The sequence below is a fragment of the Mauremys reevesii genome, linkage group 1 (assembly GCF_016161935.1).
Source record: "Mauremys reevesii isolate NIE-2019 linkage group 1, ASM1616193v1, whole genome shotgun sequence".
In the NCBI taxonomy this organism is placed as follows: Eukaryota; Metazoa; Chordata; order Testudines; family Geoemydidae; genus Mauremys; species Mauremys reevesii.
Genome location: NC_052623.1, coordinates 762,002 through 781,760, shown reverse-complemented (window position 1 = coordinate 781,760; position 19,759 = coordinate 762,002). Strand labels below are relative to the sequence as shown.

The following is a 19,759-nucleotide window of genomic DNA, read 5'->3' as shown; positions in this document are numbered from 1 at the left end:
GTAGGTGTCGGGCACCACCCGATCTGGAGCTACCACCTCGGGCCGGGCCAGTGTCACCCCAGCGCCGGTGTCCCAGTACCCAGTGACCTTCCTCCCATCCACCTCCAGGGGAACAAGGCACTCGCTCCGCAGGGACAGCCCCGCACCCACCCTGTAAACGGAGAAGCTGGTGTCCGGAGCATCCAGCCCCCCAGAGCAGCTGGCCTGGGGCCCTCCTCCCTCCTGAGCAGTTGATAAGCTGCCAGCCCCCCTTGCCTGGGAAGCCTGCCCCTCGTCCGGCTGGGTCTCTACCCAGTCAACCCTCTGTGGGTTCGGTCTGATCAGTCTGTCCCTGAGCCTGGGGCACTGGGTCCGTATGTGGCCTCACTAGCCACAGTAATAGCAGCCCATGTCCCGTGGGTCCCCTCGAGCTGGTTGGTTGTCCCTGGCACTGGCCGTTCCCCTTGGGAGGGGGTTCTCCATATTCCCCCTTTGGGAGGTCCCAGGGTGACTCTCTCTCTGCATCGCGACGGGCCTGTTCCTTTGGGGCTCCTCCCTGCCACCCCCGACCGGCTCTTCACAAACTCATCGTCCAGCCGCCCTGCATGTGGCGGGTTCTCCGGCTTTTGGTCCATCAACCACCGCCTCAGGTCAGATGGGCACCACTCATACAGCTGCTCCAGCACCAGTAGTTTAACCAGGTCCCCCGGTGTCTGGGCCCCATCGGCCCACTCGCTGGCGTATCCCTCCATGCGGACGGCTAGTTGCAGATAGGAGACCTCAGGGGTTTTATCCTGACTCCGGAACCTCTCCCGGTACATCTCAGGGGTCAGCCCAAACTCGCGCAGCAGGGCCTGCTTGCAGGGCCGCCCGGGGGGAGGGGGGGCAAAGGGGGCAATTTGCCCCGGGCCCCGCAGGGGCCCCCAAGAGAACAGCGGAGGCTCCCGCCTCCGCCCCTCTCCTGGAGCCTTAGCACATCAAGCGGCGTGTCTCAGCCGGGGCCCCTGAGCCCCGCCCCGCCCCGAGCGGGGAGGGGGCGGGGCTGGGAGCCCCTGCCTGAGCTCTGCTCCCTCCGCTGGGCCCGGAGCTCCCAGCCCCGCCCCCTCCCCACGCAGCTCTGAGCGGGACGGAGCTCAGGCCCCACCGGGGACACGCTGCGGCTGTCCAGCCGAGGCGCTGCGGCTGCGCTTGCGGAGGGTGCGGGGGGAAAGCACCTGGGGCGGGGGGCGTTGGATAAAGGGTCGGGAGCCCTGGGGACTGTTTGGGCAGAGGTTGGGGGAGGGGGCAGGGAATGGGGGGGTTTGGATTGTGGGTGTTCTGGGGGTGGATAGGGTCAGGGCCGCCCAGAGGGGGCGGGGCAAGAGGGCGCAGGAGCTTCTTCGCTCCCGGTCTCCGCCCGGGGGGTCCTTCTGCTCCGGGGCGGAAGGACCCCCACCGAATTACCGCGGCAGGACCCGCCGCCGGCGTGCAGCCCGGTCTTGGCGGCGGTGGCCCTTCCGTTCGGGACCCGCCGCGAAGTGCCCAAGACCCGCGGCGGAGCCCCGCCGCCCGAATTACCGGCGGGACCCGCCGCCGGCGTGCAGCCCGGTCTTGGCGGCGCCGCCGCGAGACCGGGCTGCGTCGGCGGCGGCGGGTCCCGCCGGCGGTAATTCGCGGCGGGGCTCCGCCCGCCTGGGCACTTCGGCGGCGGGTCCCGGAACGGAAGGGCCCCCCGCCGCCGAAGACCCCCGGAATTCTCTGGGCGGCCCTGCCTGCTTGAATAGTTCGTAGTTCCTTTTCTCCTCCTCTCCCAGCTGGCCGTACAATGCCATGGCTTTGGGGTCCAGCAAGGGGGTGAGAACCCGGAGCCTGTCCGCAGGATCCACCTGGTGCAGCTCGCAGGCCGTCTCAAAGGCACCCAGGAAGTCATCCATGTCCTCCCCCTCCTTGCGCTGGGCCAGGATGGACTTATCAAAGCTCCGCGCAGTCCTGGGCCCTCCTCAGTCACCGCAGCCGGGGGCCTGCTGCTCCTCAGCTTGGCCAACTCCAGTTCATGCTGCCTCTGTCTCTCTTTCTCCTCCAGTTCATGCTGCCTCTATTTTTCGCAATCCTCCAGCTCTCTCAGCTTTAGCTCTCTCCCATTTCAGCCGCTCCCACTCCACAGATGCTGAGCCTTGCCGGGAGGATCCCTGCTGGCCGGAGGTGTCACGGTGCCCTCGGTATTCGCTGGGATCCTCCCCGCCCTTCCCCTAGGCAAGAAGGGTCTCGGGAAGCCCTCAGCCGCCGGCTGACCACTCCCAGCGGGGACAGACACTGGTGCCTGTGCATTTTGGTTTAAAGTCATTTTTCCCTGACTGGGAATTGAACCCAGGCCATGGCAGTGAAAGTACCACATCCTAACCTGTGCTGCATCTGCCGGGCTGCTTCCCGCAGAGACAGGGACCGGTTCATCCCTGCGGTCTCTCTCCTCCAGCCGGGCAATGAGCTGGTCTTTGGTGAGCCTCCCACTGCGCAGCCCCCTCTGCCGGCACAGCTCCACCAGGTCGCCCTTAAGGTGCTTAGCAAACCTCTTCCTGCTGGCCGCTCGCCGGCCTGTGCTCTCCGCTTCCCACCGGTTCCAGGGACACCCCTCGTGCACCAGCCCTTCTCCAGGTCACCCCCTCTCTGCCAGGGTCGAGCTGCAGACTCCTCCGCCCCTGGGACCGCTCGCTGCGATCCCCCGGGGGCCCCTGGTACTGCAAAGTCCTTCTCTCTGGTCACACACTCCCAGGGGTGAATCACCCTCTGAAACTGCCCCTCGTTGACTCTTCAGCCCACCTGGTCCCCGTCGATCACGGAGTGTGGGGGGAGACAAGGCCCTGCACCCCCGGCTCCCTGCGATTCCCCAGGACTCTCAGCCAGCCGGTAAAGCAGAAGGTTTATTTAGACGACAGGAACACAGTCCCAGACAGGCCTTGTCGGTACAGACAACAGGACCCCCTCATTCAGGTCCATCTTGGGGGGTCCCAGGGGGGCCACAGCCCCATCAGGGCCCCTCTCCATTTCCCAGCCAGCTCCAAAATTGAAACTCCCTCCAGCCATCTCCTTTCTGGCTTTCCCCCGGCTCCTCCCCCAGCCGTTGTGTCCTTTGTCCAGGTTCCCTGGCAGAGGTGTCACCTGGCCTCCAACCCCGTCCTGTGTTCTCAGGTTACCTGCTCAGGGATCCTCCCTTCCCCAATGCAGACAGCCCCAGGAAAACTCCCCTGCATCCTTCCCAGGCCAACACCCCCCACTCAGCAAAAATAAAAAATAAATAAATAAGTGGAGCTATACCAATCTCCTAGAACTGGAAGGGACCTTGAAAGGTCATTGAGTCCAGCCCCTGCCTTCACTAGCAGGACCCATTTTTGCCCCAGATCCCTAAGTGGCCTCCTCAAGGATTGAACTCACAACCCTGGGTTTAGCAGGCCAATGCTCAAAGCACTGAGCTATCCCTGCTCCCCATAACACATCAGGAACATTCCCACTTCCGTCACAGGAGCCAAGTGTGACACGCACCAGGCCCGTACGACTGCAGCGGCTCTATGCCGACGTAACCTGTGTCGGCAAAACTTGGTCGCATAGACGCCCTAAGGGACGCTGGTATGAGCAGTCGGAGCCGAGAGGGGTCAGTAAAAAGAACTGGCCAAGGCCAACCCCATATCAGTGGTCTGTGCTTTTCCCTTCAGTCCTCAGGGCTCCCCTAAGGACTCCCTGGGTGGCTAATGAAAAGGCGGCTTGGTGCATTCATCCCTGCAGAGGGGACCCATCTCTGAGCAGGGTCCGTTCGCTGGACTCTGCGGCCCGACGGGGTGTATGCAGCCCGCCCCCCAGAGGAAAGCACCCGTCTCCCCTCGCCCGGTGACACCTGCGGAAAGCGAGGACCGGACCCATTCAGAGCTGGGGCTCCCTGGCTGCTGCTCCAGCTGCAACGACTGCTCCGGCCAGTCCCAGGGGCGGGTGTCTGGCTGCCTGGCCTGCGCCAGCGTCATTCCTGGGGTCCGTCTCAGTCCAGCTGCCGGGGGCCCCCCCGGAGCATTACCTGACTAGAACAAAAGGCCCCAGCCCACAGCACAGCTTGGCCAGCCCCACGGAAGCTCTGATGCTGAGTAAGGGCACCCGACCCCCATCAGGACACAGCGCTGGGTCTCGGGCAGGTCCGGCCCTGCAGCCTGCCCCCCCCCCCCCATCAGGACACAGCGCTGGGTCTCAGGCAGGTCCGGCCCTGCAGCCTGCCCCCCCCCCCATCAGGACACGGTGCTGGGTCTCAGGCAGGTCCGGCCCTGCAGCCTCCCCCCCGCCCCCATCAGGACACGGCGCTGGGTCTCAGGCAGGTCCGGCCATGCAGCCTCCCCCCCCCTCCCCCCCGTCAGGACACGGCGCTGGGTCTCAGGCAGGTCTGGCCCTGCAGCCTGCCCCCCCGCCTCCCGTCGGGACACGGCGCTGGGTCTCGGGCAGGTCTGGCCCTGCAGCCTGCCCCCCCGCCTCCCGTCGGGACACGGCGCTGGGTCTCAGGCAGGTCCGGCCCTGCAGCCTCCCCCCCCCGCCCCCCCGTCAGGACACGGGGCGGGGTCTCCGGCTGGTCCGGCCCTGCAGCCTCCCCCTCCCGTCGGGACACGGCGCTGGGTCTCAGGCAGGTCTGGCCCTGCAGCCTGCCCCCGCCCCATCAGGACACAGCGCTGGGTCTCAGGCAGGTCTGGCCCTGCAGCCTGCCCCCATCAGGACACGGGGCTGGGTCTCAGGCAGGTCTGGCCCTGTCGCCTGCCCCTCCCCATCAGGACACGGTGCTGGGTCTCGGGCAGGTCTGGCCCTGCAGCCTGCCCCCTCCCGTCGGGACACGGCGCTGGGTCTCAGGCAGGTCCGGCCCTGCAGCCTGCCCCCAATCAGGACACGGCGCTGGGTCCGGGCAGGTCTGGCCCTGTAGCCTGCCCCCCATCAGGACACAGCGCTGGGTCTCAGGCAGGTCCGGCCCTGCAGCCTCCCCCGCCCCATCAGGACACGGCGCTGGGTCTCAGGCAGGTCGGCCCTGCAGCCTCCCCCCAGGACACGGCGCTGGGTCTCAGGCAGGTCGGCCCTGCAGCCTCCCCGTCAGGACACGGCGCTGGGTCTCGGGCAGGTCCGGCCCTGCAGCCTGCCCCCTCCCGTCAGGACACAGCGCTGGGTCTCAGGCAGGTCTGGCCCTGCAGCCTGCCCCCGTCAGGACACGGCACTGGGTCTCAGGCAGGTCCGGCCCTGCAGCCTCCCCCTCCCGTCGGGACACGGCGCTGGGTCTCAGGCAGGTCTGGCCTGCAGCCTGCCCCCTCCCGTCGGGACACGGCGCTGGGTCTCAGGCAGGTCCGGCCCTGCAGCCTGCCCCCGCCCCATCAGGACACAGCGCTGGGTCTCAGGCAGGTCTGGCCCTGCAGCCTGCCCCATCAGGACACGGTGCTGGGTCTCAGGCAGGTCTGGCCCTGTCGCCTGCCCCCTCCCCATCAGGACACGGTGCTGGGTCTCGGGCAGGTCTGGCCCTGCAGCCTGCCCCCTCCCGTCGGGACACGGTGCTGGGTCTCAGGCAGGTCTGGCCCTGCAGCCTGCCCCTCCCCGCCCCGTCGGGACACGGTGCTGGGTCTCAGGCAGGTCTGGCCCTGCAGCCTCCCCTCCCGTCAGGACACGGCGCTGGGTCTCAGGCAGGTCTGGCCTGCAGCCTCCCCGTCGGGACACGGCGCTGGGTCTCAGGCAGGTCTGGCCCTGTCGCCTGCCCCTCCCCATCAGGACACGGTGCTGGGTCTCAGGCAGGTCTGGCCCTGCAGCCTCCCCCCCCCTCAGGACACGGCGCTGGGTCTCAGGCAGGTCTGGCCCTGCAGCCTCCCCCCCCCTCCCCCCCGTCAGGACACGGTGCTGGGTCTCGGGCAGGTCCGGCCCTGTCGCCTGCCCCCTCCCGCCCCATCAGGACACGGCGCTGGGTCTCGGGCAGGTCCGGCCCTGCAGCCCCCCCCCCAACCCCTGTGCAGGCAGAGGGGGGATGGAGGGGGGTGCTGGGGGGACGCTCACCGCTCACAGAAGCTGTGCAGGCAGAGGGGTGGCCCGGGGGGATGGAGGGGGGCCATGGGGTGCTGGGGGACACTAGGGGGGCACTCACCGCTCACAGAATCTGTGAGGGCAGAGGGGGGCCAGGGGGGGTGCTGGGGGGCCGCTCACCGCTCACCGAAGCGGTGCAGGCAGAGGGGTGGCCCGGGGCGATGGAGGGGGCCATGGGGTGCTGGGGACACTAGGGGGCACTCATCGCTCACAGAAGGTGTGCAGGCAGAGGGGGCCATGGGGGTGCTGGGGGACGCTCACCGCTCACAGAAGCTGTGCAAGCAGAGGTGGCCCGGGGATGGAGGGGGCCATGGGGGTGCTGGGGACACTAGGGGCACTCACCGCTCACAGAAGCTGTGCAGGCAGAGGGGGCCATGGGGGTGCTGGGGGATGCTCACCACTCACAGAAGCTGTGCAGGCAGAGGTGGCCCGGGGATGGAGGGAGGCCATGGGGTGCTGGGGACACTAGGGGCACTCACCGCTCACAGAAGCTGTGCAGGCAGAGGGGGCCATGGGGGTGCTGGGGCGCTCACCGCTCACAGAAGCTGTGCAGGCAGAGGGGGCCATGGGGATGGAGGAGGCCATGGGGTGCTGGGGACACTAGGGGCACTCACCGCTCACAGAAGCTGTGCAGGCAGAGGGGGCCATGGGGGTTCTGGGGCGCTCACCGCTCACAGAAGCTGTGCAGGCAGAGGGTGGCCCGGGGATGGAGGGGGCCATGGGGGTGCTGGGGACACTAGGGGCACTCACGGCTCACAGAAGCTGTGCAGGCAGAGGGGGCCATGGGGGTGCTGGGGACGCTCACCGCTCACAGAAGCCGTGCAGGCAGAGGGGTGGCCCAGGGGATGGAGGGGGCCATGGGGTGCTGGGGACACTAGGGGCACTCATCGCTCACAGAAGGTGTGCAGGCAGAGGGGCCCTGGGGGGTGCTGGGGGGACGCTCACCGCTCACAGAAGGTGTGCAGGCAGAGGGGTGGCCCGGGGGGATGGAGGGGGGCCATGGGGGTGCTGGGGGACACTAGGGGGTCACTCACCGCTCACAGAAGCTGTGCAGGCAGAGGGGGCCATGGGGGTGCTGGGGGACGCTCACCGCTCACAGAAGCTGTGCAGGCAGAGGGGGATGGAGGGGGTGCTGGGGGACGCTCACCGCTCACAGAAGCTGTGCAGGCAGAGGGGGCCGTGGGGGTGCTGGGGGACGCTCACCGCTCACAGAAGCTGTGCAGGCAGAGGGGTGGCCGGGCGATGGAGGGGGCCATGGGGTGCTGGGGACACTAGGGGGGCACTCACCGCTCACAGAAGGTGTGCAGGCAGAGGGGGCCATGGGGGTGCTGGGGGACGCTCACCGCTCACAGAAGCTGTGCAGGCAGAGGGGATGGAGGGGGTGCTGGGGGACGCTCACCGCTCACAGAAGCTGTGCAGGCAGAGGGGGGCCATGGGGGGTGCTGGGGGGACGCTCACCGCTCACAGAAGCTGTGCAGGCAGAGGGGTGGCCCGGGGCGATGGAGGGGGGCCATGGGGGTGCTGGGGGACACTAGGGGGGCACTCACCGCTCACAGAAGGTGTGCAGGCAGGGCAGCACCTTGGGGTTGTGGTACCGGTCCAGGCAGATGCTGCACACCAGGAACTGCTTGTCGATCTGCCGCACCACGGGGCTGGCGCTGGCCTCGCGCTTCGCCATGGTGGCCCTTGGTCAGCGAGGCCGCGGGCCCAAATGCCACTGACCTGCAGGGGCGAGAGTGGGCGTGAGCTGGGCCTGGTCCCCTCGCCCAGCACTGTCCTGAACCGCTCCACCCCAGGTGCCCTCGGACAGCCGCCCCTCCCCAGGAGCTGGCAGCTCACTCAGGCAAGCTCTCCGTTCTCGGGGGGGGAGACATCCTGCTGGGGCTCCCAGCTCAGGGAGGGGGCGAACCCAGAAATGGCTCCGAGTGGCCAGGCCCTTAGGGGGCCTGCCCATCCCTTGAGGGGCCCACGCCGAACGGTCCTCTGAGGGCTGCAGGATCCAGCTACACCAGCCGGCAGCTCCGCCCCAGAGCCTTGGGGTGAGCAGGTGCTGTGGGCAGGGGCACCTCACAGGCCCTGCCAGGGGGTGCTGCCCGGTACCTGGCTCATGGCCCCTGGACTCGACGCCAGGGGGGCCCTGCTTGGCAGCCACCCCAGCCCCGCACCAGACACAGTCACTGCGCTAGGGCAGGAGAGCAGCAGTCACCCGGGTGTCGGACACCAGGGGGATGGGCACAGCCAATGGAGACTCTGCCGGGTGATGACCCCCCCGCCCCAAAAGACCACGGTACCTCACTTCCCACGAGGTGTGCTCCAGTACCCAGCTCCTCGCCCCCCCAGAGAGCTCTGCCCCCCCCGCCAGCCCCGCATCCCCCTCCCCAGAGAGCACTGCTCCCCCCGCCAGCCCCGCATCCCCCTCCCCAGAGAGCTCTGCCCCCCGCGCCAGCCCTGCATCCCCTCCCCAGAGCTCTGCCCCGCCAGCCCCGCATCCCCTCCCAGAGAGCACTGCTCCCCGCCAGCCCTGCATCCCCTCCCCAGAGAGCTCTGCCCCCGCGCCAGCCCTGCATCCCCCTCCCAGAGAGCTCTGCCCCCGCGCCAGCCCCGCATCCCCTCCCCAGAGAGCTCTGCCCCCGCCAGCCCCGCATCCCCTCCCAGAGAGCACCGTCCCCACCCCGCCAGCCCCGCATCCCCCCTCCCAGAGAGCTCTGCCCCCAGCCAGCCCCGCATCCCCCTCCCCAGAGAGCTCTGCCCCTGCACAGTGCTGCATCGCCCCCAGAGAGCACTGCCCCCCTGCCAGCCCCGCATCCCCTCCCCAGAGAGCACTGTCCCCACCCGCACCAGGCTCTGCATCCCCACCAGCACTGCCCCCAGAGCACTCTGCCCACCCCGCAGAGCTCTGCATCTCTCCCCGCCCCCGCAGCCCTGCTCGGCAGCCCCCGGCTCTGCATCTCTCCCCGCCCCGCAGCCCTGCTAGGCTCTGCATCTGACACCCCGGCCCGGCTCAGCAGCCCCCGGCTCTGCATCTCTCCCCCTCCCCCGCACTCACGCTGGTGGCCCCGCGCGCCGCAGGGTCCGGGCCCGGCCACCGCCCCGCCCGGCCGGCCATTGTGCGGGCAGTGGCTGAGCAGCGCTACGTCATCGCCGGCCCCGCCCCGCGCCGCGACAGCGCCCGCCCCGCACCGGAGACGGGGGCACTGGGGATCGGGGGCGCAGGACTCTGCCTGGGGACCCCGGCAGGGGCTGGGGGCAGGGCGCTGGCTGGGGACCCCGGCGGGTGGGCCTGGGGGGGCTGAGGGGGGCAGGGCGCTGGCTGGGGGACCCCGGCGGGGGGGGCTAGGGGGGGCAGGGCGCTGGCTGGGGGACCCCGGCAGGGGGCGCTGGGGGGGGGCAGGGCGCTGGCTGGGGACCCCGGCAGGGGCGCTGGGGGCAGGGGCGCTGGGGGGCAGGGCGCTGGCTGGGGGATCCCGGCAGGGGCGCTGGGGGCAGGGCGCTGGCTGGGGATCCCGGCAGGCGGCGCTGGGGGCAGGGAAAGGCGCTGGCTGGGGGCGGGGCAAGGGGCGCTGGGGGCAGGGCGCGGGCTGGGGGACCCCGGCAGGGGGCGCGGGGGGGGGCATGGCGCTGGCTGGGGGACCCCGGCAGGGGGCGCTGGGGGGAGGGCGCGGGGCGCGGGCTGGGGGACCCCGGCAGGGGGCGCTGGTGGGAGGGGGATCGGCGCTGGCTGGGGACCCCGGCAGGGGCGCTGGGGGCAGGGCGCTGGCTGGGGATCCCGGCAGGGGCGCTGGGGGCAGGGCGCTGGCTGGGAGATTCCGGCAGGGGCGCTGGGGCAGGGAAGGGCGCTGGCTGGGGGCGGGGCAGGGCGCTGGCTGGGGACCCCAGCAGGGGCGCTGGGGAGCAGGGCGCTGGCTGGGGACCCCAGCGGGCGGCGCTGGTGGGAGGGGATCGGCGCTGGCTGGGGGACCCCGGCAGGGGCGCTGGGGAATATTCCGGCATACGGGGGCAGGGCCCTGGCTGTGGTATCCCGGCAGGGGCGCTGGGGGGCAGGGCGCTGGCTGGGGGACCCCGGCAGGGGCGCTGGGGGCAGGGCGCTGGCTGGGGATCCCGGCAGGGGGCTGGGGGCAGGGCGCTGGCTGGGAGATCCCGGCAGGCGTTGCTGGGGGAATATTCCGGCAGACGGGGCGGGCAGGGCCTTGGCTGTGGTATCCCGGCAGGGGCGCTGGGGGCAGGGCACTGGCTGGGAGATTCCAGCAGGGGGCGCTGGGGGGTCCCGGCAGGGGGTGTGGGGGGAGACTGGGGGGGGCAGGGCGCTGGCTGGGGGGTCCCGGCAAGGGGGAGCTCATGGGTGTAACCGCCCAGGGACCACTGCCCCATGGCCGAGGGGCACGGTGCCCTGGGGGCCACAGCTGGGCCAGCTGAGGAGGGCGCAGGTGGCATAGGCCGACCCTGCTGGACCTGCCCATGCCCGGGCCCCAGGAAACCCTGGCTGGGCTTCCAGCTGGGCCGCCGGGCCAGGCCAGACCCTGAAGCCTCCTTCCCACGGGGAGCAGGCCCCGCGCCCGGCCTGTCCCGCCAGCGCCAGATCCAGCGCCAGGCCCCGGCGGCCACGCCCCATAGCCAGCGCCAGGCCCCGGCCACACCCCGCCCCAGCCAGCTGCGGTGACCAATCAGCAAGTATAAAAAATTGGGACGGGGTGGGGGGGTATATAAGAAAAAGCCCCCAAATCGGGACTGTCCCTATCAAATCAGGTCATCTGGTCACCCCCAGCCCAGCCCGGCCCTGCCAACCCCAGCCAGCGCCGGGCCTGGCCACCCCACCGCCCCATAGGCAGTGCCCGGCCCTGCCAACCCCAGCTAGCGCCCGGCCTGGCCACCCCACCGCCCCGCCCCCAGCCAGCGCCCGGCCCTGCCAACCCCAGCCAGCGCCCGGCCCTGCCAACCCCCACCCCAGCCAGGGCCGGGCCTGCCAACCCCGCCAGCGCCCGGCCCTGCCAACCCCGCCAGCGCCCGGCCCTGGCCACCCCACCGCCCCATAGGCAGTGCCCGGCCCTGCCAACCCCAGCCAGCGCCCGGCCCTGCCAACCCCAGCCAGCGCCCGGCCCTGCCAACCCCAGCCAGCGCCCGGCCCTGCCAACCCCAGCCAGGGCCGGGCCCTGCCAACCGCCCCAGCCAGGGCCGGGCCCTGCCAACCGCCCCCAGCCAGCGCACGGCCCTGCCAACCCCAGCCAGCGCCCGGCCCTGCCAACCCCAGCCAGCGCCCGGCCCTGCCAACCCCACCCCAGCCAGCGCCGGGCCCCGGCAGCGCCCGGCCCCGCACCCGGGCGGCCTCCAAGTCTCCTCCTCGTAGCCAGCCCAGAGCGAAAGACACCCCCGCCTCGGCCCCAGCACCGCCCCAGGGCCGCACTCACCCGCGCCGAGCCGGGGACCGGGCGGCGGCTCCCGGCAGCGGAGGGACGCGCAGCGCTGGGCCCCGCCCGCTCGGTTCGGCCCGGCCCGGCCCGGCCCCGTGAACGGAGCGCGGGCCCCGGCCCCGGGACCGCCGCGAGCAAGGCGGGCACCGGCCGGTTACCATGGGAACCGCATCCGCCCCCCCAGGAGGTACCGGCTGGGGGGGGCGAGCGCCCCCCAGCTCTGCGCACGGGAGGCTCTAGCCATTTCCCCCCCCACACGGGGCGTGCTGGGGCCTGGAGCCCCTGGCTCGGAGCCCCGCACCGAGCCCCCAGGCCCCCAGCCCCGCACCAGGCCCCGAGGCCCCCAGCCCCGCACCGAGCCCCCAGCCCCCAAAACCCGCACTGAGCCCCCAGCCCACCGAGCCCCTGAGCCCCCAAAACCCGCACCAGGCCCCTGAGCCCCCAGCCCCGCACCGAGCCCCCAGCCCCGCACCGAGCCCCAGGCCCCCAGCCCCGCACCGAGCCCCTGAGCCCCCAGCCCCGCACCGAGCCCCCAGCTCCCACCCAGCCCCGCACCGAGCCCCGAGCCCCCACCCAGACCCGCACCAAGCCCCGAGGCCCCAGCCCCGCACCGAGCCCCCAGCCCCATAACCCCAGCCCCGCACCGAGCCCCATAGCCCCCAGCCCGCACTGAGCCCCCAGCCCCGCACTGAGCCCCAGAGCCCCCAGCCCCAGAGCCCCCAGCCCCGCACCGAGCCCTGAGCCCCCAGCTCTGAGCCCCTCACCGAACCCCTGAGCCCTCCAGCCCCAGAGCCCCCAGCTCCGCACCAAGCCCCAGAGCCCCCAGCTCTGAGCCCTCAACCCCAGTCTCTGAGCCCCAGACCCTCACCGAACCCTGAGCCCCCAGCTCTGAGCCCCACACCGAGCCCCAGAGCCCCCAGCTCTGAGTCCCTTAACCCCCCCGCCTCTGAGCCCCCCCAGACCCCCCCCTGAGCCCCCCAAACCCTCACCGAGCCCCTGAGCCCCCCCAGCTCTGAGCCCCTCACCGAACCCCTGAGCCCTCCAGCCCCAGAGCCCCCAGCTCCGCACCAAGCCCCAGAGCCCCCCAGCTCTGAGCCCCTCAAACCCCCAGTCTCTGAGCCCCCCAGACCCTCACTGAGCCCCTGAGCGCCCCCAGCTCTGAGCCCCACACCGAGCCCCAGAGCCCCAGCTCTGAGTCCCTTAACCCCAGCCTCTGAGCCCCCAGACCCGCACCGAGCCCCTTAACCCACCCAGCACCTCACCGAGCCCCAGAGCCCCCAGCCCCATAACCCCCAGCCCCGCACCGAGCCCCAGAGCCCCCAGCCCCGCACCCAGTCCCCGAGCCCCCGGCCCCGCACCGAGCCCCTGAGCCCCCAGCCCCGCACCAGCCCTGAGCCCCAGCCCCGCACCAAGCCCCTGAGCCCCCAGCCTCTGAGCCCCACACCGAGCCCCTGAGCCCCCAGATCCGCACCGAGCCCCTGAGCCCCCCCAGCCTCTGAGGCCCCCCAGACCCACACCAAGCCCCTGAGCCCCCCAGCTCTGAGCCCCTCACCAAGCCCCTGAGCACCCCAGCTCTGAGCCCCTCACCAAGCCCCTGAGACCCCCAGCCCCTGAGCCCCCAGCCCATCACCGAGCCCTGAGCCCCCAGCTCTGAGCCCTGAGCCCCCAGCCCTCACCGAGCCCCTGAGCCCCCAGCTCTGAGCCCCTCACCAAGCCCCCAGCCAGCCCCAGCCCTGAGCCACCCCAGCTCTGAGCCCCTCAGACCCCCAGCAAGCCCCTGAGCCCCCCCAGACACGCACCGAGGCCCTGAGCCCTCCAGCCCCTGAGCCCCTCACCAATCCCCTGAGACCCCCCCACCCACACCGAGCCCCTGAGCCATTCACCGAGCCCCTGGGCCCCCCCAGACCTGCACCGATCCCCTGAGCCCCCGCATCGTCTGAGCCCTGCACCGAGCTCCTGAGCCCCCCCAGCCTCTGAGCCCCCAGCCCCGCACCAAGCCCCTGAGCACCCCCAGCCTCTGAGCCCTGCACCGAGCTCCTGAGCCCCCAGCCTCTGAGCCCCCAGCCCCGCACCAAGCCCCTGAGCCCCCAGCCTCTGAGCCCCCCCAGCCCCGCACCAAGCCCCTGAGCACCCCCAGCCTCTGAGCCCCCTGTGACGTTATGAGTATAATATAACATCTCATTGAAAGGTGACAGGGCCAGAAAGAGTTAATTACCTCCCAGACTGACCTGCCCCATGGGTGAACCTTAAGGACTGGTTAGGAAGATACTAAATGACCAGAGCTTTGAAATGCAGCCTGCATTGTTAGAGGTAGACGGGGAGATGTTTGCTCAGGTCTTGGGATGTCAGCAAACAAGTCTTGTCTATCGCCATAGTTTTAATTCAAAGATCAAAACAGGAATATTAACATTTAGGAAGACACTTGAGTGAAATAGTGTTATTGTCTATGTGTCTCTTTGAAGGTTGTGGTCACCTGTATCTGAACTGTTAATGGATAAATTACTCTGTGCTAATTGCCAGGATGTTTGGGAGAAGGAGTTGAGCCTATTGTTTTCTCAGGGCAAAAGGCTGCTGGAAATGTATAAGAAGCCTGGGACACGATCCTGCTTCATCTCCGATCTACTCTGGGTTTCAAGAGGGGGAAACCTTAAGCCATAAGGATTGAGATCCCCAGTCACTGACTGGAGTCACCCTGAATATGGACATTGGACTGTAACCTCTGGACTATTTCTAAAAGGGCTTTTGGCAACTACAAGCTCTTCTCTGCTGTGTCTGAACCTCAAGAATTGAATTCAAGTCTGTCTGTATATTGATCTTTAACCAACACTCTCTCTCTTTTCTTTTTAAATACATTTTAGCTTAGTTAACAAGAATTGGCTGTAGCGTGTATTTTGGGTAAGATCTAAGTTATAATTGGACCTGGGTGTGTGGCTGATCCTTTGGGATTGGAAGAACCTTTTCTTTTCTATGATTGTGGTGGAGTAGGGGCTGTCGAGATAGGTGAGAGGCAGGTACGCAACCTGTAACATGAGCTAGGCAGGGGGAGGGGAGGTTGACACCCCTGCCCGGGAAGCTACACAAAGGAAAGGCGCTGAGTGGAGGGGGTGGGGTCAGTCTTCGGTTTGGGACCAGGGAGGTGGGTTTTCAGGGGAACCTAGGCTGGAATCCAGACACCCTGCACCCCCAGAAGGGCCTGAGTGAGGGGTCCTGGCTGTATCTCCGAGCTCTGCTGTATCCGGTGTTCCTGTTGTCCAATAAACCTTGTGTTACTGGCTGGCTGAGAGTCACTGGGAGGCCCAGGAAGAGGGGTGCAGGGCCGGACTCCCCCACACTCCGTGACAATGATGAGATCAGATTCTCAGGAATCATCATCATCATATCTGACAGGTGTGTCTGGCCGGAGGCCTGAGGCTGGGCACTTTAAGGGAACTGCGGGGTTTGGACTCTAAGTGACCAGTGAGGTACCAGAGAAGCTGCTTGGTGCTGGTTGGTAAATCTAAGTATTGGAATAACCACCAGCGTTTGGGGTTTCTCTGTCCCGTTTGGTTTGCAGTTCACCCTGATTGAGTGACCTCAGCTGGCTCCCACGGGCAGCACCGTCACCCCCCAGCCCCTCACCAAGCCCCTGAGACCCCCCAGCCCCGCCCCGAGCCTCTGAGCCCCGCCCCCTCATGAGTAGCATGGGGTAGTAGTCAGAAGGCTGGATAATCCTTAACAATGCCTCTGTAACATCTCGGATATGGGCCCTTGGCAGGCAGCAAACCTCCCGAGATGAATTGTCAGGGCAACAGATGGGCACCTCCATCCCCCTCATCAGAGAGTCTCCTGCCACCACTACCCTACGTTTCCTATTCGCAGTGGTGGCAGCAGAGCTCCCAGCCTTAGGGGTACAAGGCTTCTCCTCCTTTACTGTAGGGGGTGATTCCTTCTCTCCTGTATCAAGAAGAGCATAACGGTTACCTATTACCATGGAGGGGGGTTTGAAGCAGGGGTGGAGCACTGCCAGAAGTAACCAGCTGCCAGTGTCCACCCTGAGCCATCTCCTCCTCCTCCACCAGTGGTGGCAGCAGTCCTGTGTACTGGGACAGCTACCTCAGCTGTCTCCAAGTGGACACTGTCCGGGACTTGCTCATGGATCTGGATGCTCCTCAACCTAGCCACCTCCTCCTGTAGCTCTCCCACCTGCTGCCTGGGAGATTCCACCAGCAGGCACTTTCACATTGGATGGTCCCCCCAGCCTGGGTATCAGTAAGTGGGAATTGCAGGTCACAGTCCCTGCAAAACCACACCAGGATCTGGGTAGAAGCATCCATGCTCAGGTGCTCTGTCTGGCTATAGGCACAGGTGGAGGAGACAGAAGCAGTGCTGGCACAGGTGTTGCAAGTCTTCCTAACCATCGTAGGCCTCCCTCTGTCAAATTCCCTCTCAAACTCCCCTGTCTGCAGCCCCCTGATTGCTCTGCCTCTGGCTTTTAAAGCCTGCTTGCCTAGGTCAGGTCCACCCCCTCGTGAGTCACACTGGGGGAGGCCAATCAAGGGAACAAGGCCAGGCACTCAAATTCAAACAGTCGAGCACACTCACTCACACCAACAGCTAGTGGATGGAGAGAGGGGTGAATGGCTACAAGGTGGGAGTGGACGGATGGAAGGGGTGTATGGACATCTATCATGAAGTGTGGGGGGAGTCATGGCCCTGCACCCCCAATTCCTGGGGTTCCCTCCATTTCCCCAGCCAGTGCCAAGCTAAACCCCCTCCAGCTGTCTCCTCCAGCCACTGCCCCCAGCTGCTCCTCCAGCTTTTGTCCAGTTTCATGAGTGGAAGGTGTCACCTGGCCCCAGCCTCCTCCTGGGCTCTCATCGCCCTGGTATCCCATCACCAGTGCAGACAGTCAATAAAACTCCCATGCAACATTCCCAGGTCAATCTGCCCCGCTCCCTCCTGTGTGACAACATGCTGTGGAAATGGTATGGTGAACCATGAATGCTCATGAAATTGGGGGTTGAGGTATGGCAGGGGGTGCGATTGAAGACGCAGGAGGGTGCTCTGAGATGCGACCAAAGGGTTTGGAGGTGTGACAAAGTAGGATTGTTCTTAATGTTTCCTTTGAATACTGTAGGGGTGCCTCAGTTTCCCCTATGCCTTTCTTACATCTCTAGGTAGTGGGATAAGGGGGTGTAAGTGTTGCAAACAGACAGTGTACCTACAAGCTCTGGTTTAGACTGTCTTCCTGTCATCTAATAAACCTCTGTTTTACTGGCTGGCTGAGAGTCACGTCTGACTGCGCAGTGGGGGGGGCAGGACCCCGTGGCCCCCCCAGGACCCCGCGGGGGCGACTCGCTGTGGGAAGCGCACGGAGGGGAAGAGGATGCTGAATGCTCTGAGGTCAGACCCAGGAGGTGAAGCCGTGTGAGCTTCTTGCCCTGGGGACAGTCTGTGCCAAGGGAGAGGAGGCTCCCCAGGGTCCTGCCTGACTTTGTGGGGAGCAGTTCCAGAGCAGCGCCCGGGGACTGCGTGACAGGAGGGGGATCAGGACTGGGGCATAGGAGGGAGCTTAGGGGTTGTGACAAACTGGGAATGTTCTTAATGTTTGCTCTGAATGCGGTGTGGGTGCCTCAGTGTCCCCTCTGCAGTTCTTAAGTACCTAGGTGGTGGGATAAGGGGGTGTGGTTGCTGCAGAGCAAGGGGCCAGTGAGCATAAATGGCCGATACTCTGTCTCCTGGCAACTGATGGCCTGGGCCCCTCCTCTGCAAGGTGCCAACTGCAGGTGTTGGAGACAAAGATCAGGTGGCCTCCTGGCCCGGGAAAGAGACAAAGCCCAGAGAAGAAAGGGCTGGAGGGGGGGTTTCAGTTTTGTAGCTGGCTGGAAAATAGAGAGAGGCCCCACCGGGGCTTGGGCTTCCCAGCAGGGCTGTGGCCTCCCTGGGGGCCCCAGATGACCTAACTAAAGGGGGTCCTGTTGTCTGTGCCTGCAAGGCCTGTCTGGGACTGTGTTCCTGTCGGCTAATAAACCTTCTGCTTTACCGGCTGGCTGAGAGTCCTGGGGAATCGCAGGGAGCCCGGGGGTGCAGGGCCTGACTCCCCCACACTCCGTGACAAGCTCCCATTGGCTGCAGTGCTTGGGGCAGTGTGCAGCGCCCCCTGGCTGCTCCTACGTCTAGGAGCTGGAGGGGGGAAATGCTGCTGCTTCCAAGAGCCGCACGGAGCAGAGAAAGCCCTGGCCTGACCCCAGGCCCCGGCTGGAGCTGTGGAACAGGGCAAGCCCCCAAATGGGAGCTCAAGGGCCAGATTAATACATCTGGGGGCCGGTTGTGGCTCCTGGGCCACAGTTTGCCCATCCCTGCTCTAAGCTCCCAGGGGACCATGGGACTGGCTCCTGTGACAGGTGGGCTGGATCGGCTCTGACCGGCTCTCCCAGCAGCTGGGCTCCGGCAGGGCTGTCTGAGCCCTTGCTACTCTCTCCTTACCCGCTCCAGTGCGGGGGAGCCGCCCTCCCCCTGGGCAGTGGCTGATCACACTCCCGTCCCAGCTCCCGGCTGCAGCCGCCAAACGCTGATCTCATGAGATTCCTGGATCCCCGGGCCAGCGGGGCGCATGCTGCCCGTGTAACCCCATCTATCGCCCAGGCCAGAGACCGCCCCCCACAGCCCCTAAAGCGGAGCTGCTAGACAAACCTTGAATGGTGGCCAGGGATGGACAATTCCCCACAACCCCCGGTAAAAGACGGTTACTCACCGTAGTAACTGTTGTTCTTCGAGATGTGTTGCTCCAATCCATTCCAGTTAGGTGTGCGCGCCGCGCGTGCACGGCATCTCGGAACTTTTTTCCCTAGCAACCCCGGCGGGCCGGCTGGCGCCCCCTGGAGTGGCGCCGCCATGGCGCTAAATATATACCTCAGCCGGCCCGTCCGCTCCTCAGTTCCTTCTTGCCGGCTACTCCGACAGTGGGGAAGGAGGGCGGGTCTGGAATGGATTGGAGCAACACATCTCGAAGAACAACAGTTACTACAGGTGAGTAACCGTCCTTTCTTCTTCGAGTGATTGCTCCAATGCATTCCAGTTAGGTGATTCCCAAGCCTTACCTAGGCGGTGGGGTCGGAGGTAGATGTCGCAGAATGCAAACTGCGAAGCCAAAGGCTGCATCAGCTCTGGACTGCTGGACCAAAGAAGCAATGGTCCGGATAGAGGACCAGGTAGTAGCATGACACATCCCCTGGAAGGGTAAGTGAGCCAGGAAGGCAGCAGAGAAGCCTGAGCCCTAGTGGAATGTGCAGTAAGGTGGCGCTATGGAACATGGGCCAAAACACTGGAGGTGCGTATGCATAACATCATTGAAGATGAAGTCCTCTAGGAGGAGACAGGTATGCCCTTCGTCCGGTATGGCGGTACGATGAAGGTTTTGGGGGCGTTACAAGCGGGCTCTGCCTGCTAGATATAGATTGCAGACGCCCTACGGATGTCAAAGGAGGGCAATTGTTGCCCTCCACCGGAAGGAAGATATCCTGGTAGATATAAAAGGCAGACACCTCCGCAAGGAGGCAGGTCGGACGTGGTTATAACTGCCCTTGTCCTTGAGGAACACAGTATTTCAAGGAGCATGTTGACATTGGCTCGAATAGGGCAGTTGTAAAACTGGGCAGAACCCGAATAAAGAGTCAGGTTTATGGCGGGGTCCCACTGGGGAGTTGTATAAACGCTCCAAGCCCTGAGGAACCAGATGGAATGGAGCGGGGTCTTGGCGGGAGAAACATCGCGCGTTTCGGAGCAGTATGAGAAACGCTTCCACTTGGCTAGATACATGAACCGAATGGACGATTGTCTACCACCCCGGAGAATGTCGCAGAACCGAGGTCGAACAACGTAGCTCGGATCGGTTTAGCCACGCAGGAGTCCTGCTGTGAGGTGCCGGGATTACAAGACCGGGTGGTGAAGGTTGTCGTGATTCCATGTCATGGGGTCTGTGCCAAGAGGGTTGCTACCGACAGGTGTAGCAACAGGGTGTGTCAGCGCTGCCCAGGTTACACTGGAGCGATCCCGATCAGGGGCGCTCTGTCCCTGCGGAGTTGAAGCAGGACCTCGTGAACCAGCGGGGAGAGTGGACAGCGGACGGCAGATGGCTGATCCACGGCCTCAGGAAATCCTCCAAGACCGAGCCTGGGGAGAGGCCTTGGCACGAGGAGAGTTCCTCTCTCTCTTTCCGTTCTCGCGGAAGGAAGGCTATGCGGGGGAAGACCCACTTCTGGAAAACGGAATAGATAAAGACGGGAGGAAACCACCACTTGTGAGACAGGAAGGATCTGCTGAGACGATCCGCCAGCTGAATT

At 66.5% G+C, this 19,759-nt stretch overlaps 1 protein-coding gene across 4 annotated transcripts in view; it reads right to left on the bottom strand.

Annotated features, from left to right (window-relative positions):
* TRIM3 (tripartite motif containing 3) overlaps positions 1–9,183 on the bottom strand; it is a 56,132-nt gene extending 46,949 nt beyond the window's left edge. For 3 of the 4 annotated variants that reach the window (XM_039485044.1, XM_039485064.1, XM_039485074.1), the window contains exons 1-2: positions 9,080–9,183; positions 7,581–7,755 (exon numbers count right to left, since the gene is read on the bottom strand). In XM_039485044.1, the coding sequence (XP_039340978.1) occupies positions 7,581–7,711 (131 nt within the window). In that variant the 5' untranslated portion in view covers positions 7,712–7,755; positions 9,080–9,183. Of the gene's footprint in view, positions 1–7,580; positions 7,756–8,324; positions 8,343–9,079 lie in introns of those variants that run through there. The other variant, XM_039485054.1, reaches the window with a different exon arrangement.
* Positions 9,184–19,759: the final 10,576 nt, after the last annotated feature.